General features: G+C 50.9%; 1 protein-coding gene across 2 annotated transcripts in view; it reads left to right on the top strand.

Moving 5' to 3' along the window:
* The window catches only part of Grin2a (glutamate ionotropic receptor NMDA type subunit 2A), a 335,101-nt gene extending 316,582 nt beyond the window's left edge, over positions 1–18,519 (top strand). For both annotated transcript variants that reach the window (XM_058579798.1, XM_058579800.1), the window contains 2 exons: positions 721–959; positions 7,356–18,519. In XM_058579798.1, coding sequence (XP_058435781.1) covers positions 721–959; positions 7,356–9,161 — 2,045 coding nt within the window. In that variant the 3' untranslated portion in view covers positions 9,162–18,519. The remainder of the gene's footprint in view (positions 1–720; positions 960–7,355) is intronic.
* Positions 18,520–19,564: the final 1,045 nt, after the last annotated feature.

Raw genomic sequence — 19,564 nt, 5'->3', positions numbered from 1 at the left:
CATTGAAAACCCCACCTGCTTCTCTAACTGCGACTGAAGGGAGGAGGTGTTTAGTTTGCAAGGGGCCATTCAGAGCCAGAGATGTCTTCTTCAATTGAAGTCTTGTGTCCCATGTATACTGCGGGTGGGTGGCTTTTTGGAGTAACTCTGGATGTTCTAAAGAGATGGGAAAGAAGGAACGGATCCATTCGGGGGCTGCCCTCCACCAGGCCCCGGGCGGGCATTCTCCCGGTGACAGTAAGGAGCAGCACGAGCTATTGTTTATGAGGACTGACTGGGAACGGGCACTTCAGGGTGCTCACCACGACTCCGAGCAGGGGCCATACATTCCACAGACGGCGTAACTGTGGCTCCAAGTCCACACAGCAGGCCAGCGACGAAGTCAGGTGGCAGTGAGGTCTGTCCGTGCAGCTTGCTGCTGGTCGGTCCCCACATCCTGCTCAGAGCTTGGGGGGGGGGTTCTGGGGGCAGGGGTGGGTAAGCAAGTGGAAGAGCCTAGTAATGACCCAAACCAAACCAAAGCAGGCACCGAGCCCCGGTCTCTATTCTGGGCGCGGTTCCAATTTCACGGTGATGATAACGGGCCTCATCCTGGTTATCCTGACTTAGCAAGTGAGTGACCAGAGGGCCGTCTTGCCTCAAGGTCACACAGCTGTAGGTCACGCACTTCTGTCCCCAGCCCCTCTGGTCCTCACTGCCTGGGTGTTGTGTTCCTTTCAGGGGAGATGGAGGAGCTGGAGACTCTGTGGCTCACGGGGATCTGCCACAACGAGAAGAACGAGGTGATGAGCAGCCAGCTGGACATCGACAACATGGCGGGCGTGTTCTACATGCTGGCCGCCGCCATGGCCCTCAGCCTCATCACCTTCATCTGGGAGCACCTCTTCTACTGGAAGCTGCGCTTCTGCTTCACGGGCGTGTGCTCGGACCGGCCCGGGCTGCTCTTCTCCATCAGCAGGGTCAGTACCACGGCTGGCGACGTCCTGGGGTAGCGGGCAGGTGCAGGAAGCCCAGGAATTCCAGAGGAGCGGGCGGATTTCACTTCTTTTGGGGTCTGCACATCCTCGCCTCCTCACCCTCCCCTCTTGGGTTTGTCAGAAAGGACCCGGGGTTCGTGCATGTCCAAGCCAGAGGTGCGAACTCAGAAAGGGAGTGAATGGGAATGGGGAGGCAGGCTGGGCCTGAGGGGAACAGCCCGGGTGAGACGAAGCACCCTGGCCAGATTGTGGCGTCTCCACGGAGAGCAGCAGGGAATCCGGAGACTGGGGCAAATCGCATGTTATCAACCTGAAGGAGGCGGCCATTCTCAGCTGCCCTCGGCGCTGTCTTACGGGAAGTATGGCCAACACTGTCAGGTATTCCACTTTCAAAAGAGAAAGTGTCCTCTGGTTTTATGTGAAACCGATTTTAAATATTAGTAACTAATTCATTTAAAAACCAGGGGTCAACAAAGCCTCTCCACCTGTAGCCTCCATCCTAAGGACCCACATACGCCATCCAGTACGTAGACTTCTACCTCACTGTAACATGATTCGCACAACAAAACAGATCCACGTCACACACCATGCAGCGTGCACAGACTTCAAACAAAACTACGTGCAACCCAGCAGAGCCTGGATGAAACAGAGACCTACAGCACAGAGGAACTCCATGCACATCCACCAGGAAACAGCACACGGCTCAACACACACAGCTCAGCGCACACAGCTCATCACACACAACACACACAACACACACAGCTCAACACACACAGCTCAACACACACAACTCATCACACACAGCTCAGCACACCTCAACACACACAACACACACAGCTCAGCACACACAACTCATCACGCACAGCTCAGCACACCTCAACACACACAACACACACAGCTCAGCACACACAGCTCAACACACACACAGCTCAACACACACAGCTCAACACACAGCTCAGCACACACAGCTCAACACACACACAGCTCAACACACACAGCTCAGCACACAGCTCAACACAGCTCAACACACACAACTCAACACACACAGCTCAACACACACAGCTTAACACACACACAGCTCAACACACACAGCTCAACACACAGCTCAACACACACACAACACACACAACTCAACACACACAGCTCAACACACACAGCTCAACACACACACACGCAGCTCAACACACACAGCTCAACACACACAACACACACAACACACACAGCTCAACACACACAACACACACAGCTCAACACACACAGCTCAACACACACAGCTCAACACACAGCTCAGCACACACAGCTCAACACACACACAGCTCAACACACACAGCTCAGCACACAGCTCAACACAGCTCAACACACACAACTCAACACACACAGCTCAACACACACAGCTTAACACACACACAGCTCAACACACACAGCTCAACACACACAGCTCAACACACACACAACACACACAACTCAACACACACAGCTCAACACACAGCTCAACACACACACACGCAGCTCAACACACACAGCTCAACACACACAACACACACAGCTCAACACACACAGCTCAACACACACAACACACACAGCTCAACACACACAGCTCAACACACACAACTCAACACACAGCTCAACACACACAGCTCAGCACACACAGCTCAGCACACACAACAGCACAGGGTACACCTGCTGCAGTCAGCTCGCGTGCGACTCCTGGGAACCTCCTTTCCCACAGCTCAGTCTGGAAGGTATGCTTTCCCCTCAGTGTGCACGTGACGGAGTTCCTCCGTAATGGGATGCTTGTATCGATGGAGCATTTCCACAGGCCAGGTGCATACAAGGACTTTGTGTCCTTCCTCTCACTTAATCTGCAATATAAAGGTGAGGAAGGTAGTGCTACTAGTCCCAGATGTGCAAATGGCAAAACTCGAAAGTGGAGGTTGAGAGAGTTCTCCCGGATCACACAGCCAGTAATGTGGAGACAGGGCTTGAATCCAGACGGTCAGGGGCAGCAAAAGCCCTCACTCTTCCACAAACAACAAACCATCAAATGTGAGCAACACAGGACATTTATATAGTTCATACTGTGAACACACATGTGCATGCAACTCACATAACATGCTCACACGTGTGCCACAATCTAGACACACCCCTACCTGTAATGTAAGAAATGCACATACCTGCATATTGTCCATGCATCTTCCAGTCAGTCTATCCACACATCTGTCCATCCATCCATCCATCCATTCTTTCATCTATACCTATTTCTTCCATTTACCACCTGATAGGTTTTTTCACCCTGAAAGAGCTTAATTGAGTTAGAATTTGAAATATGGTTTTAAAAAAAATATTGTTTAAAAACATCTGATTTTATATGCTAATGTTCATTGGGAAAACTAAATAATCACTTTAAAATAAATTTGTGTATTCTTAGCATTTGGCGATTTTAAGAACTTTAGAGATTCGGAAGGTACACATTAGCTTAGCGAGAAAGATTTATTTTCTCCATTCAATAGCACTCCAAACTTGGATTCTGTGCAAATACATACTTCCTAATTAGCTTGATGGCATCTAAACACACAGATTGCTTAAAAATAACAACGTGCATGCATATAGCTAGGTATTATGCCAACTTTAATTCTCCCAGCCAATTACCAAAGGCTTTTCATATCCAAATGATTCTGGGATTATCTTGAGCAAATGCACACTGTTGCGTTTGCTTGTAAATCCTGCTTGGTTTTGGAAGAGCATTTCCTCTACCCGAGAACCCCTGAAGGAAGCCAAGTTGATAGGATCATCATCACAAAAATGAGCTAAGTCCCTGGCCCCCGTTCCAAGCCTCCTGAGGGGTAGGAGAGGGCAGGGAGCTAGGAGCAGGCTGTGTTGGTGTTGCTGCAGGTCAGGGGGAATCTGGCCACCCCTTGTAGGGGGAGAGGCCCCTGGTGCTATGTGAGCAGGGACTTCTGGATCCCCATGGGGACTCCCAGGTACCCTAACTGCTGTGTCCCCAAAGGCTACGGGGAGCCCTCCTTGAGTACTGGCTCCCCTTCCCCCAAAATTTGTGTTTTAAAGTCAGTGTAACCTGATCTGTATGAGGAGGAAATTCTCGTTCTTATTAATACTTTCCTGCCTCTTTTTATTAGGGGAGCTCAGAATAGGCTGAGTCGGCTCTGAGTTGCCAAAAAATAAAAAGGTCCTTCCTTTCTGGTCAAGGGCTACCTCCACCGGCAGAGCTTGCCTCTCAGGCACGTCCACACATTCACCATCTTATGCCCACTCTAACTCACAGCACGGAGAGCAACGCCCAGGCATAACCCCGTTCACTGCGTCCATGCAATCATTTGCTTAAAATAAAACAAAACCCCGCAGTAGGGAGTTTGCAGCAACAGCCGCACATAGTGTGTTCACTGCAGACCTGGGCCAGGGACGTCCCCTCCAAGCTCTGCAGTCTCCACAGCACCCTGTGAGGCTGCCCCAATCCCACCCGTCCTGCAGTGGGAGGCTGAGGCTCCAAAGGCCAGAGTGGGACCTTGGGCTTCACTGTTTCCTGAAATAACAGGGCTCTGCACACTTCACCCAGAGGCTAGACAAAGGCACGGAAGAGAGAGATCTGCCTCTCAGGCAGAGTTGGTCGCATGCATCAGTCTGCTTCAGAGTTTGGGCTCCTTTCTAAGGATGCTGATCCCTAATGCTCTGAAATTCACATCGCCCCAAGGCAGACATTCTCTGCATAGATCCTAGATCTTCTCATCACCAGTTCTCCTTTGAGCACAGTGAACACCCAGCCAATAGACGTGAAGCCCTCGGCTCTCAGTGGGCAGCCCCACCCCTCCCTGCAGGCTGCACATCCTGAGATACTCCAGAGGGCGCAGCGCCAATCCCACCCGAGTTACAGCACCTGAGGCCCTGCCAAGGGGTGGGTCCCAGGGGTCCCAGGCCCCCGACTCTTCCAGTTTTCCTGTGATAGGCTCTTGTCCTCCTGGGCAGTGCATCTGGAAGGCCAGTCAACTCATTTGGTGGATGCGGTCATCCAAACCTGGCTGGTCCTTCCCTCTGCCTCCTGTGCCTGGGACCTGCCTTAGCGGTGTCTCATTAGTCCTGGGAAGCCGAAAGCAGCCACCACCCACCTCCTGCAACAGCCCAGCTCCCGACCGGGCCTCCTCCCAGCACCACGGTGGCCAGCTCATCCTGGCCGGTGGGAGCAGATTGCTCTGAGGGAGAAGGGAGGGAGGAACGTTCTAGACTCTCCAGGCGGAGAAAGGGAGCTGGTTAAAATAAAACTGCAAATTTAGAAAAAAACAAATTAAACTAGTGTTTTCATAATGTTGAGAACAAGAAGGAAAAGCGCAGTCATCAGCCGATTCTGACGTCAGGAAGCAACTGATCTCCATCTAGAGGAGCAGCACCCCCCTAGGCCAGAGCTAAGGAGCAGCACCCCCCTAGGCCAGAGCTAAGATCGTTATATCACTAAACGGGGCAAGGAGTCGCAGGTGAGCGTGCAGGTCAGGTGGCACCTGGGACATTGCAGGACTGTCACACCCACCGTGTGGATGCTCCAGAGCCCTTCCAGCAGTGAGGAGGATGAGCAGCCAACTACACAGGCCCCAGAGGGGGGTGCAAGTTAAAGCCACAGGCCAGCATCTGGGGCCTCAGAGGCTCGAGTGGAGAGGGTTAGAGGAATGCTCCAACCCACAAGGGTCGGCCTTCTGTTGACTGTTCCAAAAAGGCTGCCGTGGAAACTGTCTTTAGAAATGTCCAGAAAAATGCGACCGTGCAGATGAGTCGAGGCTGCCACAGTCCCCGAGCGTCCCTGCGGGGTAAGCTCGTCTCCGCCGTGGGGGAGCAGTGGAGCCTCCATTATCAGAGTCAGTTAATCACACAAACCTCCTGTAGCTCACGCCACAGTCCGCAGCAGCTGCTGAATCAGCTGTGCAGATCCCTTCCAGCGTTGTCTAGTCCTGGGAGGACCTAGTCAGTCCTGCAGCCCGGAGCCGATTGTTTCCTTTAGGTACAGCTGCCAAAGCCTGGGGGAGGGGTGGGAGAAAGCGGGCGGCCACAAATCAAAATGTTGTGGATGCTCTCTTGCCTGTTACAGCAGATGAATCAAGAGCTTGTCCCTGACGACAGCTAAACAGTTATTATTGGGTTTTGGGGTTTTTTTTGAAGTGCTGTCAGGACCTCACACACGCTAGGCAAGCCCTCTACCCCTGAGCCTCACTCCTGGCCCTAAACAGACACTTTTAACTGAAAACAAAAAACAAAGCTACTCCTGGTACAGCAGCACACGCCTGTGATCCAGCAGCTTGGGAGGCTGAAGCAGGAGGACCGTGAGTCCAAAGCCAGCCTCAGCAACTTAGCAAGGCATTTAGCACCTCAGCAAGACCCTGTCTCTAAATAAAATATAAAAAAGGGCTGGGGATGTGGCTCAGTGGTGAATCGCCCCTGAATCCTCAGTACTGGAAAAAAATTAAAAAGTTATTTCTAAGAAAGGAGTGGAAAATGAGGAGACTTAGAGGTGATCGTGTCATACTTCAGCTGCCCGGGAGTCCCTAAGTCCTTCAGTTCCCTGGACGGACTGAATGGAGGCATCTCCGTGTCATGAGAACTCCTCACGATCGTTAGCGATGGGAACCCAATTCTAAGTGCACACACTCACCAACAGAGCAGGTCAATAAGAAGTCAAAGAGGGCGACTCCGGGGTTCAAGCCACTTCAGCTGGTGGCCTCCCTTCAGCAGCCCCACAGCATGGCAGGCTGGCCTGCCACCGTCCTGTTCCAGCAGCTGTGTCTGTCCCTCCAGGAGGGGTCTGACTGCCTCCCGGGGATCTCGCTCCTCCCTTCCGTGTGTCCCAGGACAGGGAGTTTCTCGGGCCTCTTCAGGCTCCTCCTGGCCCCATGCCTTGATCTCTCGGTGGCTTCAGCACTCAGGCGGGTAATTCCAGAAAAGAATCCATTGTAAGTGACCCTTGCCTGGGGACTTGGATTCTTTGTCAATAGCTAACTCTCTGCTGTCCAAACTCCAAAGACGCTGCTAGAGAACGTGGACGAGACTGGCTCTGTGCTGCAGGTGTTGGGGGGCGACTGAATGTCCTGGTGGGTCAGTCCTGAGGCCCAGAGACCTACAGTTGTATGAAGGTCGGCTGATTCCTTCTCTCAAACTCCACATGTGACTCGTGGCCAAGGTAGTCCTAGCCGGAGCTGTCAGACAAACCTGAGGCCCTATAAGTTGAGGTTCAGTGAAGAGTTCATCAGGGGTCAGAGGACACTGCTGTTTCTCCGGGGTTCCTACAGGAAGCCCACCTCCCCTCTGTGGGTGAGGTCCAGGTGGGAACGGTTTGGCACCACGGGACGATGCTGACGGCTGTTTGGTCTTGCTCCCTCACAGGGCATCTACAGCTGCATTCACGGAGTGCACATCGAAGAAAAGAAGAAATCTCCAGACTTCAGCCTGACCGGTTCCCAGAGCAACATGCTGAAGCTCCTTCGGTCGGCCAAGAACACGTCCAACGTGTCCAACATGAACTCCTCCAGAATGGACTCACCCAAAAGAGCCCCGGACTTCATCCAGAGAGGTTCCCTCATCATGGACATGGTCTCAGACAAGGGGAACCTCATCTACTCGGACAACAGGTCCTTTCAGGGGAAGGACAGCATCTTTGGGGACAACATGAATGAACTCCAAACGTTCGTCGCCAACAGGCACAAGGATAACCTCAACAACTACGTGTTCCAAGGCCAGCACCCTCTCACCCTCAACGAGTCCAACCCGAACACGGTGGAGGTGGCCGTGAGCACAGAGTCCAAAGGCAACTCCAGGCCCCGGCAGCTGTGGAAGAAGTCCATGGAGTCCCTGCGCCAGGATTCTCTGAGCCAGAACCCGGTGTCCCACAGGGATGAGGGGACCACCGTGGAGAACAGGACCCACTCCCTAAAGAGCCCCCGGTACCTTCCCGAAGAGGTGGCCCACTCCGACATCTCCGAAGCTTCCAGTCGTGCCACGTGCCACCGGGAGCTGGACAACAACAAGAGCCACAAGACCAAGGACAACTTCAAGAGGTCCCTGGCCTCCAAGTTCCCCAAGGACTGCAGCGAGGTGGAGCGCACCTACCTGAAGACCAAGGCGGGCTCGCCCAGGGACAAGATCTACACCATCGACGGGGAGAAGGAGCCCAGCTTCCACCTGGACCCGCCCCAGTTCGTGGAAAACATGGCCCTTCCGGAGAACGTGGGCTTCCCGGACAGCTACCAGGATCACAACGAGAACTTCCACAAGGCGGACTCCACGCTGCCCATGAACCGCAACCCCCTGCGTAACGAAGACGGGCTTCCCAACAACGACCACCAGTACAAGCTCTACGCCAAGCACTTCACCCTCAAAGACAAGGGGTCCCCCCACAGCGAGGGCAGCGACCGCTACCGCCAGGGCTCCACCCACTGCAGGAGTTGCCTCTCCAACCTGCCCACCTATTCCGGCCATTTCACCATGAGGTCCCCCTTCAAGTGTGACGCCTGCCTGCGGATGGGCAACCTCTACGACATCGACGAAGACCAGATGCTGCAGGAGACGGGGAACCCCACGCCCCGGGAGGAGGTCTACCAGCAGGACTGGGCGCAGAACAACGCTCTCCAGTTCCAGAAGAGCAAACTGAGGATCAGCCGCCAGCATTCCTACGACAACATCCTGGATAAACCCAGGGAGATGGACCTGGGCAGGCCCTCCCGGAGCATAAGCCTCAAGGACAGGGAGCGGCTTCTGGAGGGCAACTTGTACGGGAGCCTGTTCAGCGTCCCCTCCAGCAAACTCTCGGGGAACAAGAGCTCCCTCTTCCCCCAGGGTCTGGAGGGCAGCAAGAGGAGCCAGTCTCTGTTGCCAGACCACACCTCCGACAACCCCTTCCTCCACTCCCACGGGGATGACCAGCGCCTCGTTATTGGGAGATGCCCCTCAGACCCCTATAAACACTCGTTGCCCTCGCAGGCCATGAATGACAGCTACCTTCGATCATCCTTGAGGTCCACGGCGTCGTACTGTTCCAGGGACAGTCGGGGCCACAGTGATGTGTATATTTCAGAGCATGTTATGCCTTATGCTGCAAATAAGAATAATATGTACTCTACCCCCAGGGTTTTAAATTCCTGCAGCAATAGACGCGTGTACAAGAAAATGCCTAGTATCGAATCTGATGTTTAAACTCTCCCATTAATGTTTTATCATAGGGAAACATGGAGTGGTGAGCGCTCTGGAGGGTGAATGTGGTCGTCCGATAGTGCCCTGCAAGGAGGAGGAGGGCTTAGAGAGGTCATTTTTGTTGGCTCTTTTGCACATGGCTCATGCCATAATCTTCCACTCAAGGAATCTTTGAGCTGTGTGCTGAGCACAGCAGAAACCAGAGAGTTAAGTCCTTAACCAAAAACAAAACAAAAAAAAAAAGGGGCAGGTCTCCGGACACGCCTTACCAGGTGTGTTGGCAATAACGGCCCAGGGTGTCGATGGCGATGTTATGGTTCCCTGTATTCAAATCCCATTAACGTCGGTCCACCATGTCATTTCCTCATCTGAAATGCCTAATGGTTTCTCTGATACAGAATAAGCAATACGGTATGCATGTGACCCTGACACGGACAATAGGACAGTTAGGAGCGCACCTGCACCGGAGCGAGACGGACCTGTGCGGGAGGTTAGGAAGTCTGGCTCGTAACCGTTCTCACTTTATTGTTATGCTGCCCCTCATGCCCAGGCCCGACCCCGAGAGCCCCAGGCTCCCCCAAGAATAGCAGATCAGCGTGTTCGTGGCTCCTTTGCTCCCTTTACCACCGTCCCTCCAAGACGCAGCTGGAGCGAAACGCCACAGGGACTCTCAGGCGGAGCCACAGGGACCTCTTTGGATGTTGATGTGCGTTTTCCTCTCATCCTGGGCTCTGATGGTCTTGCTCAGAGCTGCATAGACTAGCACGTGTGTGTCTTCGATACCTAAGTGTGGATCTTCTGTCCGCGACACAGTGGCCGTTGTAGTTGACCCCGAAGACTCCTGTGTACGTAAGTTCGCATTTCCTCCCTTCTGGTGACGACTCAGGGTTGTATAGTTTCTGTTACCCCAACCCTCCCAGCGGAACCGTAACTTGTCCCGTCCCCCGAACAGCCATGGTGGTGTCTAATTAGCTGTGTGTTTCTGTTCCCAGAGTTGTTAATGTGGTGACACGTGCCAACAGCCATATGCGTACAGTGATCTGTAAGGAGCACCGTGCCATCTGTCTGCCCGAGCCTAGCATGGTTTTAGGTTTATCTTCCTTAATGTCACAAAACGCTCTTGGACGCTCATTTCCACCCCAACCTCCTCAAATCAAAAGTCTCCAAAACATGAGACACTCATGCCTCCTCCCTGAGCACCCCCCAAACTGTGGATGAACTTGACGAGCTGAGCGCTCTCTCTCTGCTGAAACACACACTCTCTCTCTCCAAGGCAAACTGCCTCGTCAGCACCAACAGAAATATGTGAAAAACCCCCAGACGCGTGTGTCTCATCTCATTCTTACTCTGCTAAAACCCGGGCACGCACGGCACGGGTGACTCTCGTTATCAAAAACAGTTGGAGGCAGAGAGGGGAATATTCACACTTGGGAAACTTCTTAGCACAGCACCTGCCGCATTAAAAAAAAAAAAAAGCAAACAGAAAAAATAAAGGTCGTTGTTATTTTATGACACTTTTTCAGACCAGAATTTTCTAGTTTCAAAATTAAATATCATAAAACCAGCAAACGATATGACTGAAACATTTTGTATGGTTCTACTCTATTAGTATATTTTAAATACACAACTATCCTGGAAATAGTTGGGCTAATAGCCATCCGTTTTTGCAGAAGACCTCGGTCTCATTGGTAGCCTCCTGCATAAACCTGAGCTCTTGTGGAACTAGCCTGACCATTTCCCGGTTTCTTACTGACGTTTGCTTGGGCTCTTGGAGAAGGAGACAGGTGGCAGGTTGAACAAAAATGACCCGTTTCTCCCCCTCAGGCTGTGTTCTGCTCCATAGGCAGCGTGGTTTTTCTCCAAGTGGACAGCGGCTGGGGATGGCTCTCTCAGAGCTCAGGGATACACGGACTGGCTTTGCTCTAGAAAGGTGCCCTGCCCCGACACTCGCATCATGTTGAGAAGGAGCTGAGATGAACCTGAGTGTCCGCAGTAGGCAGCAGAGGAGGCCTGGGAGGGAACAGCTTCCTATTGTCTTAGGCAGAGGAGGCGGAGGTGGTGCAGGTGACCCACGGGCTTGAAAATGACATTTTGTTTCTTGGATGCTGCATCTTTTCAAGACCCCAAAATGGGGAGACCTGGATAAGAGGACCTGGGATGGTCGCCCCTATTTCTGACCTTGATTTAAGTTTCTGAGGCTGTGCAGTCTCTAGCCCCTTCTGACTCTGCCCCCCCATCGCATCCCAGCCCTGGGCTCGCCCAGCCGAGGTCACTGCCATGTCCTCATGAGCCTGGCCTGTCTTAACAGGAAGTAAGTTCTAAAAGCCTCCCCAGAACACAGGGCAACGATGTCCCACCAATCCAAAGAGGCGTTCTGTCTTCCTCGGGTGTCCCCAGAGCCCAGGGGCCTGCCTGATGCCACACACAGTCTCCAGGGCTGACTCCATCCGTCAGCAAGCCTTCCCCTAAGAACAGCATCGTTGGCTGCTGACCCCTACATTTCTGGAGGAAGAGACTAAAAACGTGGCTTTTGGGAAAAGCCCAAAATAATATGGTGGGAGAAATAGACTTCTCTTCATATCCAAGGTGTTTGTAAAACAAGTCACAGTAAAAACAACTGGAAATTAGAATCTATTCCATGGACACGTGTTTTCCATCCCCCGTTCTCTCACTGACACTTAAAGGCCAGGGCTTCAACAGGAAGATCAGCCACTGGGCGGACGGGCAGTTTCCAAGTGAGAGACCATACTGAGAAGCGATGCAAAGGGAGCCCAGGTCAGTTCAGTCCTTTCACGAAGTAAAACCAGATTCGTGGCGCCCATGAGAAACGGTGCCTCTGGTGCGGGAGGTGAGGGGAGCTCGTGGGAGCCCTGAGCTCTGCACCCATGACAGAGGGCTCCGTGACCCTCCCAGCCCTGAGATCTGGGCGGCTGATGCCGTCTAAGCAGAACGCCCAAGTTTCACCTGGATTAAGTCAGAGCTGCCATCTCTCCTGACATTTCAGTGACCACAAGTGACTTCCCCCTTCTGTACCGATCCTCAGAGAGGTACACTGGGATGCGATGGCCAGGTTCCTGTCCATGGGCAGTAGCACACACAGTCACCTAATGGAGAGGATTCTGTGAGAGAGTCTTCTGGGCATAACCTCTGCTCTGGGGACCTTGGTGTTCAGGAAAGTAGTTTCCATCAACCTTGCACCTGCGGGCTCTGGGGCTGTTTGTGGCTATGTTCAATGCTCCAAGCAGACAGTTCCCAGTGGGTCCGTCTCCCCGGCAGTGAGGTTCCGAGAGCTGGAGGGATTATAATAACCTCACCACCCCGTCCACCTCTCTCCGTTATTTTATCCACCACTACAAATGAGTGTCTCATGGATTCTCCTTGGTTTTCTCATCTTATTTCCCAGGAAAGACCTCATACTTAGCTTTTCTGATGAGAACATTAAAATTCACCCATTGCGGCAAAATCTGTCACATCAATTCACGCATACTTTCTGGGGAGAAAAAAAGAAAAGTACACCTTGTTTACAAATGAAATAGTTTCATTTAAATGGGACTTTAGCCAAGGTGGTTAATTAGTCAAAAGATCCACAGTAGTCAGCGGGCACACATTGTTTATTCTATTTGATATGTCTACTACGGATGTGTATTTAATATTCTGCATCCTTCTCAGGAAATGACAAATGCCCTGAAATCTTTGCAAACAGAATTGCTAATGAAAAAGAGAAAAAGAAAGTTGGTGTTAATTAAATGGTGATTAAAAATTTATCTCCTTTAAACCTAAAAAGTGCAGCTTTAATAATCGGTTGTCATATAAATAAATACCTTGCACTGAAATCCCTTGCGGTTTAAGACCTAAATAAATACTAATTTGAGAAAACCTAAATGCCCTTCAGAGGAGCTGAATGTATTCGTTAGCAGGATGCACATATCTGGACTGTTTCTTTGTGCGGAGCCGTTATGCGTGAATCCTTGAGGGATCACGGGTTGTTTCCGAAACGGAGCCCGTGTCTGTGTGGACCGCGGCTACCGTAGACAGAATTGAACTTAAAAAAAAAAAAAAAAGATGGAAGTGGGTGGAAGCTCAGTTCATTGGCTGGTTTGTGATATGTTAGGGTCCCAGGCAAGGTCTGTCTTCCTTCCAACTGCATCGTTTTATGTTTACTTGAGTCAAAATCAGGCCCTTTCTGGATACTTCATCTTTTTTGCTAAACAGGGTTGAAAAGTGCCAATGGAAAGATCATTCTGGGTCCATACTTGAAAAGTCGTCCCAATGCGCGGCTTCCCTTGTCCCCCGCCCCCGCCCCCATGCCGCACTGTGTTCATCTGTCTTTGTCCATTTGGGTTCTGCTTTGCCACCTGGTGTCTGTCAGCTCAGAGCTGGTCAGATGCACTCCCCTGGGAACACCAATGCCGCGTACACATGTATATAATAGACCGCTTGATTCCTACAGTCCACACCCAGGTGTATTCTCCCAATGGAGTTGTACATATGTACAGTGTTTGTTAAAAAGCCAGCGGCAGTGGCGGCGCTGACACGAGGGAAACCCAGTTTGGTTGTCTTGGCGGGAGGCTGCTTCCGTAGAGAAGGCATTCTATATTTTTTTAATCTCAGTTCTAGGGAGGGTAACAGAGCCCAAGTGGGATCTGGGGTGTTGGTATTCTTGGTCCCTTGAAAGGCAAAACTCTGGGGTGAGCCATCGTGGAATAGTCGCTGTTTACATTTGTTCTAAAGAGGACACTGACGTGGGCTTTGATTTCTCTAAACCCATCCAAAGACATAGATTTCCTACTTAAACCCCTTACCCTCCTCCCCCACCCCTGCATTTCTGTGCCTAGAAGTGCCGAAGGTATAGAATCGCCAAGAGATGCCTGCCCCGGAGAGTCTGAGAAGAATCAGAGTTCGTAGGACTGCACAGGACCTGGGGAAGAGGAGGCAGATGAGAAACTGGAGCTGGACGGGGCAGGGACGGGGAAGACACGGAGGGCGAGGATGGCGAGGGGCGGGGCCCCGGGGTCTGATCGCTGGCTCTGCCCCCCTTACCAGGCTGACCCGCTTCTAGGTCTTTTCAAGGAGGACCCTTCTGAGAACCTCGGATCAGAATCAGAAAGGCCCATAGAACTGACCTGGCTTGCTGTGCCCTGTGTAGACAGACCCGGGAAGCCCCTGTGACCTGGGTTTTCCTACAAACTCTTTCACTCTCCCTCATTTTCCCAGGGACTTTGTCCCTGAGAAAGACCAACAAGGGATGTGGCTTAAAACCGCGAACCAAAGATGACATCTGGCAGCAATCCTTGAAGTCATAGCGCTACTTCCCAAGCACCGAGGTTGAACCAAGTACCTTGGTTACCTGAGGGGACTCGACGGAGGGTCCACTCTCTTTTGAAGTCCACTTTAGTCTTAGGGGGCTACAAAGGCAATAGAAAACACAGTCCCTTTCAGAAGTAGCTTGTGATTTGGAAATTCCGTTCCTTAACATGGAAGATACCTAAGATGCGTAGATGGCAAACGCATACCAAACAGTAAGAATTAGAAACGATTAATGAAGTTGTTGCCAAGAAGTAAGAATGAATCCGATCCCAAGATCAACCTTTAAAAAAAAAAAAAAAAAGCTCCCCCATATACCCACTGCTCCTGGAAATGCCCTGATGTTGAGACCTCCAGAGGAGGTGTCTAGGAACCCAGGAGCAGCGAACCAGGAGGATGATTCCTCTGCACAGGCAGGCTCGGACCGGTCCTCCAGCCCTTGCCAGATCACCTCCTCCCAGCTCTGCTGGGCGACATGTGCTTCAGAAGGGCGTTGGAAGAACCCTGCAAGGATGAGAAAATGGACCGTGATGGGAAAGAGGGAACAGTTCCCCAAGGGTTTTTTTGTCTGGTCTTGGACTTGTGAGGGACACTTTTGACAGTCCAGGGTATAAATGTATCAGGGAAGGACCAGGGAGGACCAAGTGCCTACTGTTGTGGCTGGAGAAGGGAAGCTGCAGGTTCCCTAGAGAGTCGACACGGGGAGTCTGCGCGGATTTCGGGAGGACCCGCCGGGTGGAGAGGGGATTTTTTTTACCCTGTCCAACCCAGTTCTGGGCAGGACTGAGATGTGAGATTCTCTGTTTATCACAAGTACACACCATGTGTCAGCAACTAAATCTGGAAATATCAAAATATACCCACACTGAGTATAGCCTACATTCTAGGAACATTCTAGAATGAGGTTCTCAAAATAGCCATAGGATAGCAGGATGATTGCTCCCATTTTGCAGATGAGGAATCTGAGGCTTAGTTGTTCTCAGCCTCATCAGAAACTAGAGTCAGTTAATAAATCCCTGATGTTGGACACATTCTCGAAGTGCCTGATCTCCTCCAGGGAGGTCAGAAGAGGAGTCGGAGAGAGAGAGCTGCTGTGGCCAGGTCCCCTTCTCCGGTGTGCTGGTCCCTGATCCTCAGAGTCAGGAATGGAGTGTGTCCATCACACGGGGGGGTCTCACCTCTGTTCACAGTCCCTCCCGAGACTCAAGCATTGTCTGTTCTCTCCTCCTTCATGGGAGTGCAGTCAGCATTTATTTTTTGGTTCCTGAGAAGTTATTTTCTCTATTGAGCATGTGCCTAATCTTGAATATCCCTTCCCACTCTCTCCTGACTTTATCAGTTGGCATCAGGGCTTGTTGCATTAGACATATGTACATAGTGTGCTCGCGTGTGTAGACACGCACACACACACACACACACACACACACACACATGGCCTTGTGGCCCTTCGTTGAAGCTCTCCTAAACATCGTGACCCATTTTTAAGGAGGTGGTGTCATTTGCAAGGTGACTGTCCCTCCTCTTTGTTCTACGTTCGCTCCTCTCTGCCCGGCAGATCGAATGAGGCTCAGAGGCTGACGAGGTGGAGGACAGAGGTTTGCACAAGGGCTGGGGAGCTTCAGGAGCCAGATGGCTGAGGGCCGGCTGCCGAAGTGCTCTGTTGATGTTTCCCTTCTTGGTCTGCTGTGACGTTTCCTAATTGCCTTAGAGAGACTGTCCTGGTCACGAGTGTCAGGATGACTGTTCAACCGCTGAGTGCTTCTTCTCTTTGTCCCACGAAGGAGAGTTCTTGAGTTGGAATAGTTCACTGGGCTCAGGAGCCCCGAGGATCTGGTGTCGAATGCACCTTGTAGACGATGCTCCCGAGCACCCACGTGTCTTCTTGGGCATCCTTCTCCTCCCACGTTCAAAGCCACGCTGCTGCTTTTCTGGCACCTATAGTTACTGTGAGGTGGGGCATGCAGACCATGGCATAGATGAGGATCTGAGCAGGGATTTTAAAGGTTGTCTTTCAAGCTGGCCCTGAAACGTAGCCGAGACAGAGCGTTGTTGATGTTTAACAGCTATTTTGAGATCCTGTTGCTGTCTGCAAGTGCAGGACGACATCCTCCCAGGGATGTTGAGCTATGCAGAAAGTGGAGCACCCCAAAGAATGATCTGGCCAACAGCATTACTTTGGAGCCATATTTCAAAGCACAGAACTCTCCAGGGAACAAGAACCAAATTGTTTAAAATGGAGTCATTCCTCAAATTAACTTCCTCAGATAAGGTGACAGAGATCTGCAGAAACCAACAAGACAGAGCAGATTATCACTCACAAGTCCCTCTTCTGTACCGTGCCAGCCAAACAAGGCGTCTGCATTTTTTGCAGTTCTAGAACATTCCTCATTAGTGGTAGCCCCGGGTCATAACCTCTTCCAGTTAATTCTCCTTCAGACCTTTGGGAAGGGTTTAAGATGAACCCTGGAAAGATATTAACATAACACATAGCCAAAGCCGCAGCTGCCTTTTGAATTAATAAGGTTAATTGTTCTCCAGCAAACATGAGTTCGTCTTCGGCATTTTAAATGCTTCTCATTGATCTGACATTTTGCCGTTTCAGGATTTTAAAGGGCTCGAATCAAAGAGTATTGATAACTGAGCAAATAGTAAAGGTCCAGAAATATAAAGAACATTGTCAGTTTCGCCATGAAAAACAATCATAGCCTTTTGAATTCAATTGAGGTTTTTACATTAGCCGTCTAAGACTTATTGAATCATTTCTATTCTCGGTCAAGCTAATTCAAGCGAATGAACAGTATTGACTTTTTAAATCTATTTTACCTTTTTTTTAATCTTAAGTTTATTAGGTTTGTAGACACAGCTCTGGGGCCATGATCACTAGGGAAATGATAGAACTTAGAAGACTCCAATGATGATTTTGTATGGCTCCTCGGGGTCGTCTTGGAGAATTCTGGTGGATCGGGGAAGATGTATGTGGCACTTGTGACATTCATGCTACCCCGATTTTTTTCATGGGGAAGGATGTCAACTGTCTCGATTCTCTTCAAGATCTTAAGTTAAGAATAACATTTTCATAGAAAGTACATTCACTGCCAGGTACAAGTAATTACATGGCTAGATGTGACTTGGTTGCTTGAGGGTCCCTGAAGATTTTTTTTTAACCAGCTGTTTTAAAATTCTGAATATTAGTCTTATTCGTCCCCCTGCTAAATTTAAAAGCATACACTTGCCAAATTAATCGGTAGAATTCATCATCGTTGATATCACACTGGAATGTTTGTGTATGTGTGTTTATGTATAGTATATATATATTTCAAGCTGAGTATTCAGAAAGAATTAGATGAGTTCATGGGTGGCTTGAATAAGAAGTAGATCATAAAAATAAAAGATAATGATATTCTCAGACAAAAAAAAGATGAGCCATTTATTTTCCACTCATGAAATATAAGACCGTGGCGTAGGGTATAGACTGGTCATCTCCCAGAAGAAGGTCATTGCATTAAACAGCGTATACTAAAGGGTTTGTGTCTGAGTCTGCTTTGAACCCAGTCGGGATGGAGCTCATATGCAGAGGCTTTCCATTCATAGCCACCTTCAAACACCGTCTAAAACTCACGTCAGAAGTGGCTTGATCTCGTGTACGGTGGAGCCCAAAGCGGGCTGCGAGCTCCTCAGCTCAGTGGTCTTCGTGTGGGGTTAGATCTTCACTTACAATCACAACGGTTTATATCTGTCATGTTTTAATCCACTGCATGAGGAAGTACTGATAATTGTATTAAATATTTCCAAGCATAGCTACAAAAATTACACGTTTGCTTAACACCTTTCTATGATAGAGGAAGCATATACTATGGTTGTCTTCTTGTAGTACGTCTTTTAATTTTGTTCAATGTGTTATCAACTGTTTTAAGGAATGGGATTATGAAATGTGTGTGCAAACTGATATGTACATAAATCCCGAGGCAAAAGAAGTGCCCAATCATACGGTGTAAAAATGTAAATACAGGAAAATTTCATTTTTCTAATAAAGATAATTTCTGCCAATTGATATGAAAATGAGAAATGGAGTTGTGGTCTTTGTTGTCCTGACTTTGGCTGCTATGGCCGGTGTCACCAAGGCCGCGGCACGCTGAGTATCAGCGTGAAGGGGAAATGGCTTGATCTCCCCCCACTGGACACACTGGAAACTGGGAGAATCGAGGCCTGGCTTCAGGATTTCAGCCTCGAGCTTTGCCTCTGGGCCTCTCCTGGGTCCCGTCTTCCTGTGCAGCTCCCACTCTGAGGGCCTTGACTTTGATGACCTTGACCTTCACCAGGAGCCACCCTGTTCACCGAGGCTGAGACCAGGCAGGGCCCCCCCAGGCCCCATTCGCTGCCTGGGGAGTGGTCCGTGGAGCTGCCATCGGGACCCAGAGCTGGCTGAGAAGCCCTGCAGAAGCCTGCTCTCAGGAGGGCTTCCTCAGGCCGAACCTGTGGGTCATCGTCCCCTCCAGGCATCCCCTCACGTGCCGCCCCTCGGCCAGCTCTGCCTCATGGCCTTTCACTGCACCAGGGTCCATCCATATCTCGTCACGGTCACCATCTGTCCATCATGTGTCCCTCCGACTCCTGCGATGGCCTAACCCATCCACTTGTGTCTACCCTGGTCTCCACGTCTACCCCTCCTCCAGGAGGCAGGACAGTCTTCCCAAAGTACGCGTGAGAGGATCCCACTCACCTGCCTCCTGGTCCTCAGTACCTTTCATTACAATCAGAATAAAATCTGGACTCCTCCCCACAGTCCCGGAGCCAGCTCCTCTCCGCCCACGGCCAGGGCTGCCCCAGACAGCCCCCTCAGGCCCAGCCAGACTGACGCTCTCTCACACAAGGGCGCCGCAGGGCCTTTGCGCCCGCCTCATGCGCCCGCTCCGTCTTCTCGAGACTCCCTCTTCATCCCATCCCAGGCTCCGCTTCAACTCCCGGCCACCTTGTCTCTAACAGAACCCTCCGGTCACTCTCGATTTCCTCACGTTCGTCTCTTGTCCTCGCACACTTGCTAGTACCCGAGGTCTGGTCATGGGCTCATGTTCATTTGTCCACGTTGTCCTCTGTCTTCTTCC

This window comes from Marmota monax, unplaced genomic scaffold, assembly GCF_021218885.2.
Source record: "Marmota monax isolate L192 unplaced genomic scaffold, Marmota_monax_Labrador192_F-V1.1 WCK01_AAM20220418_F8-fsc00035, whole genome shotgun sequence".
Taxonomy (NCBI): domain Eukaryota; kingdom Metazoa; phylum Chordata; class Mammalia; order Rodentia; family Sciuridae; genus Marmota; species Marmota monax.
This window is presented reverse-complemented; position numbering and strand designations above follow the sequence as displayed.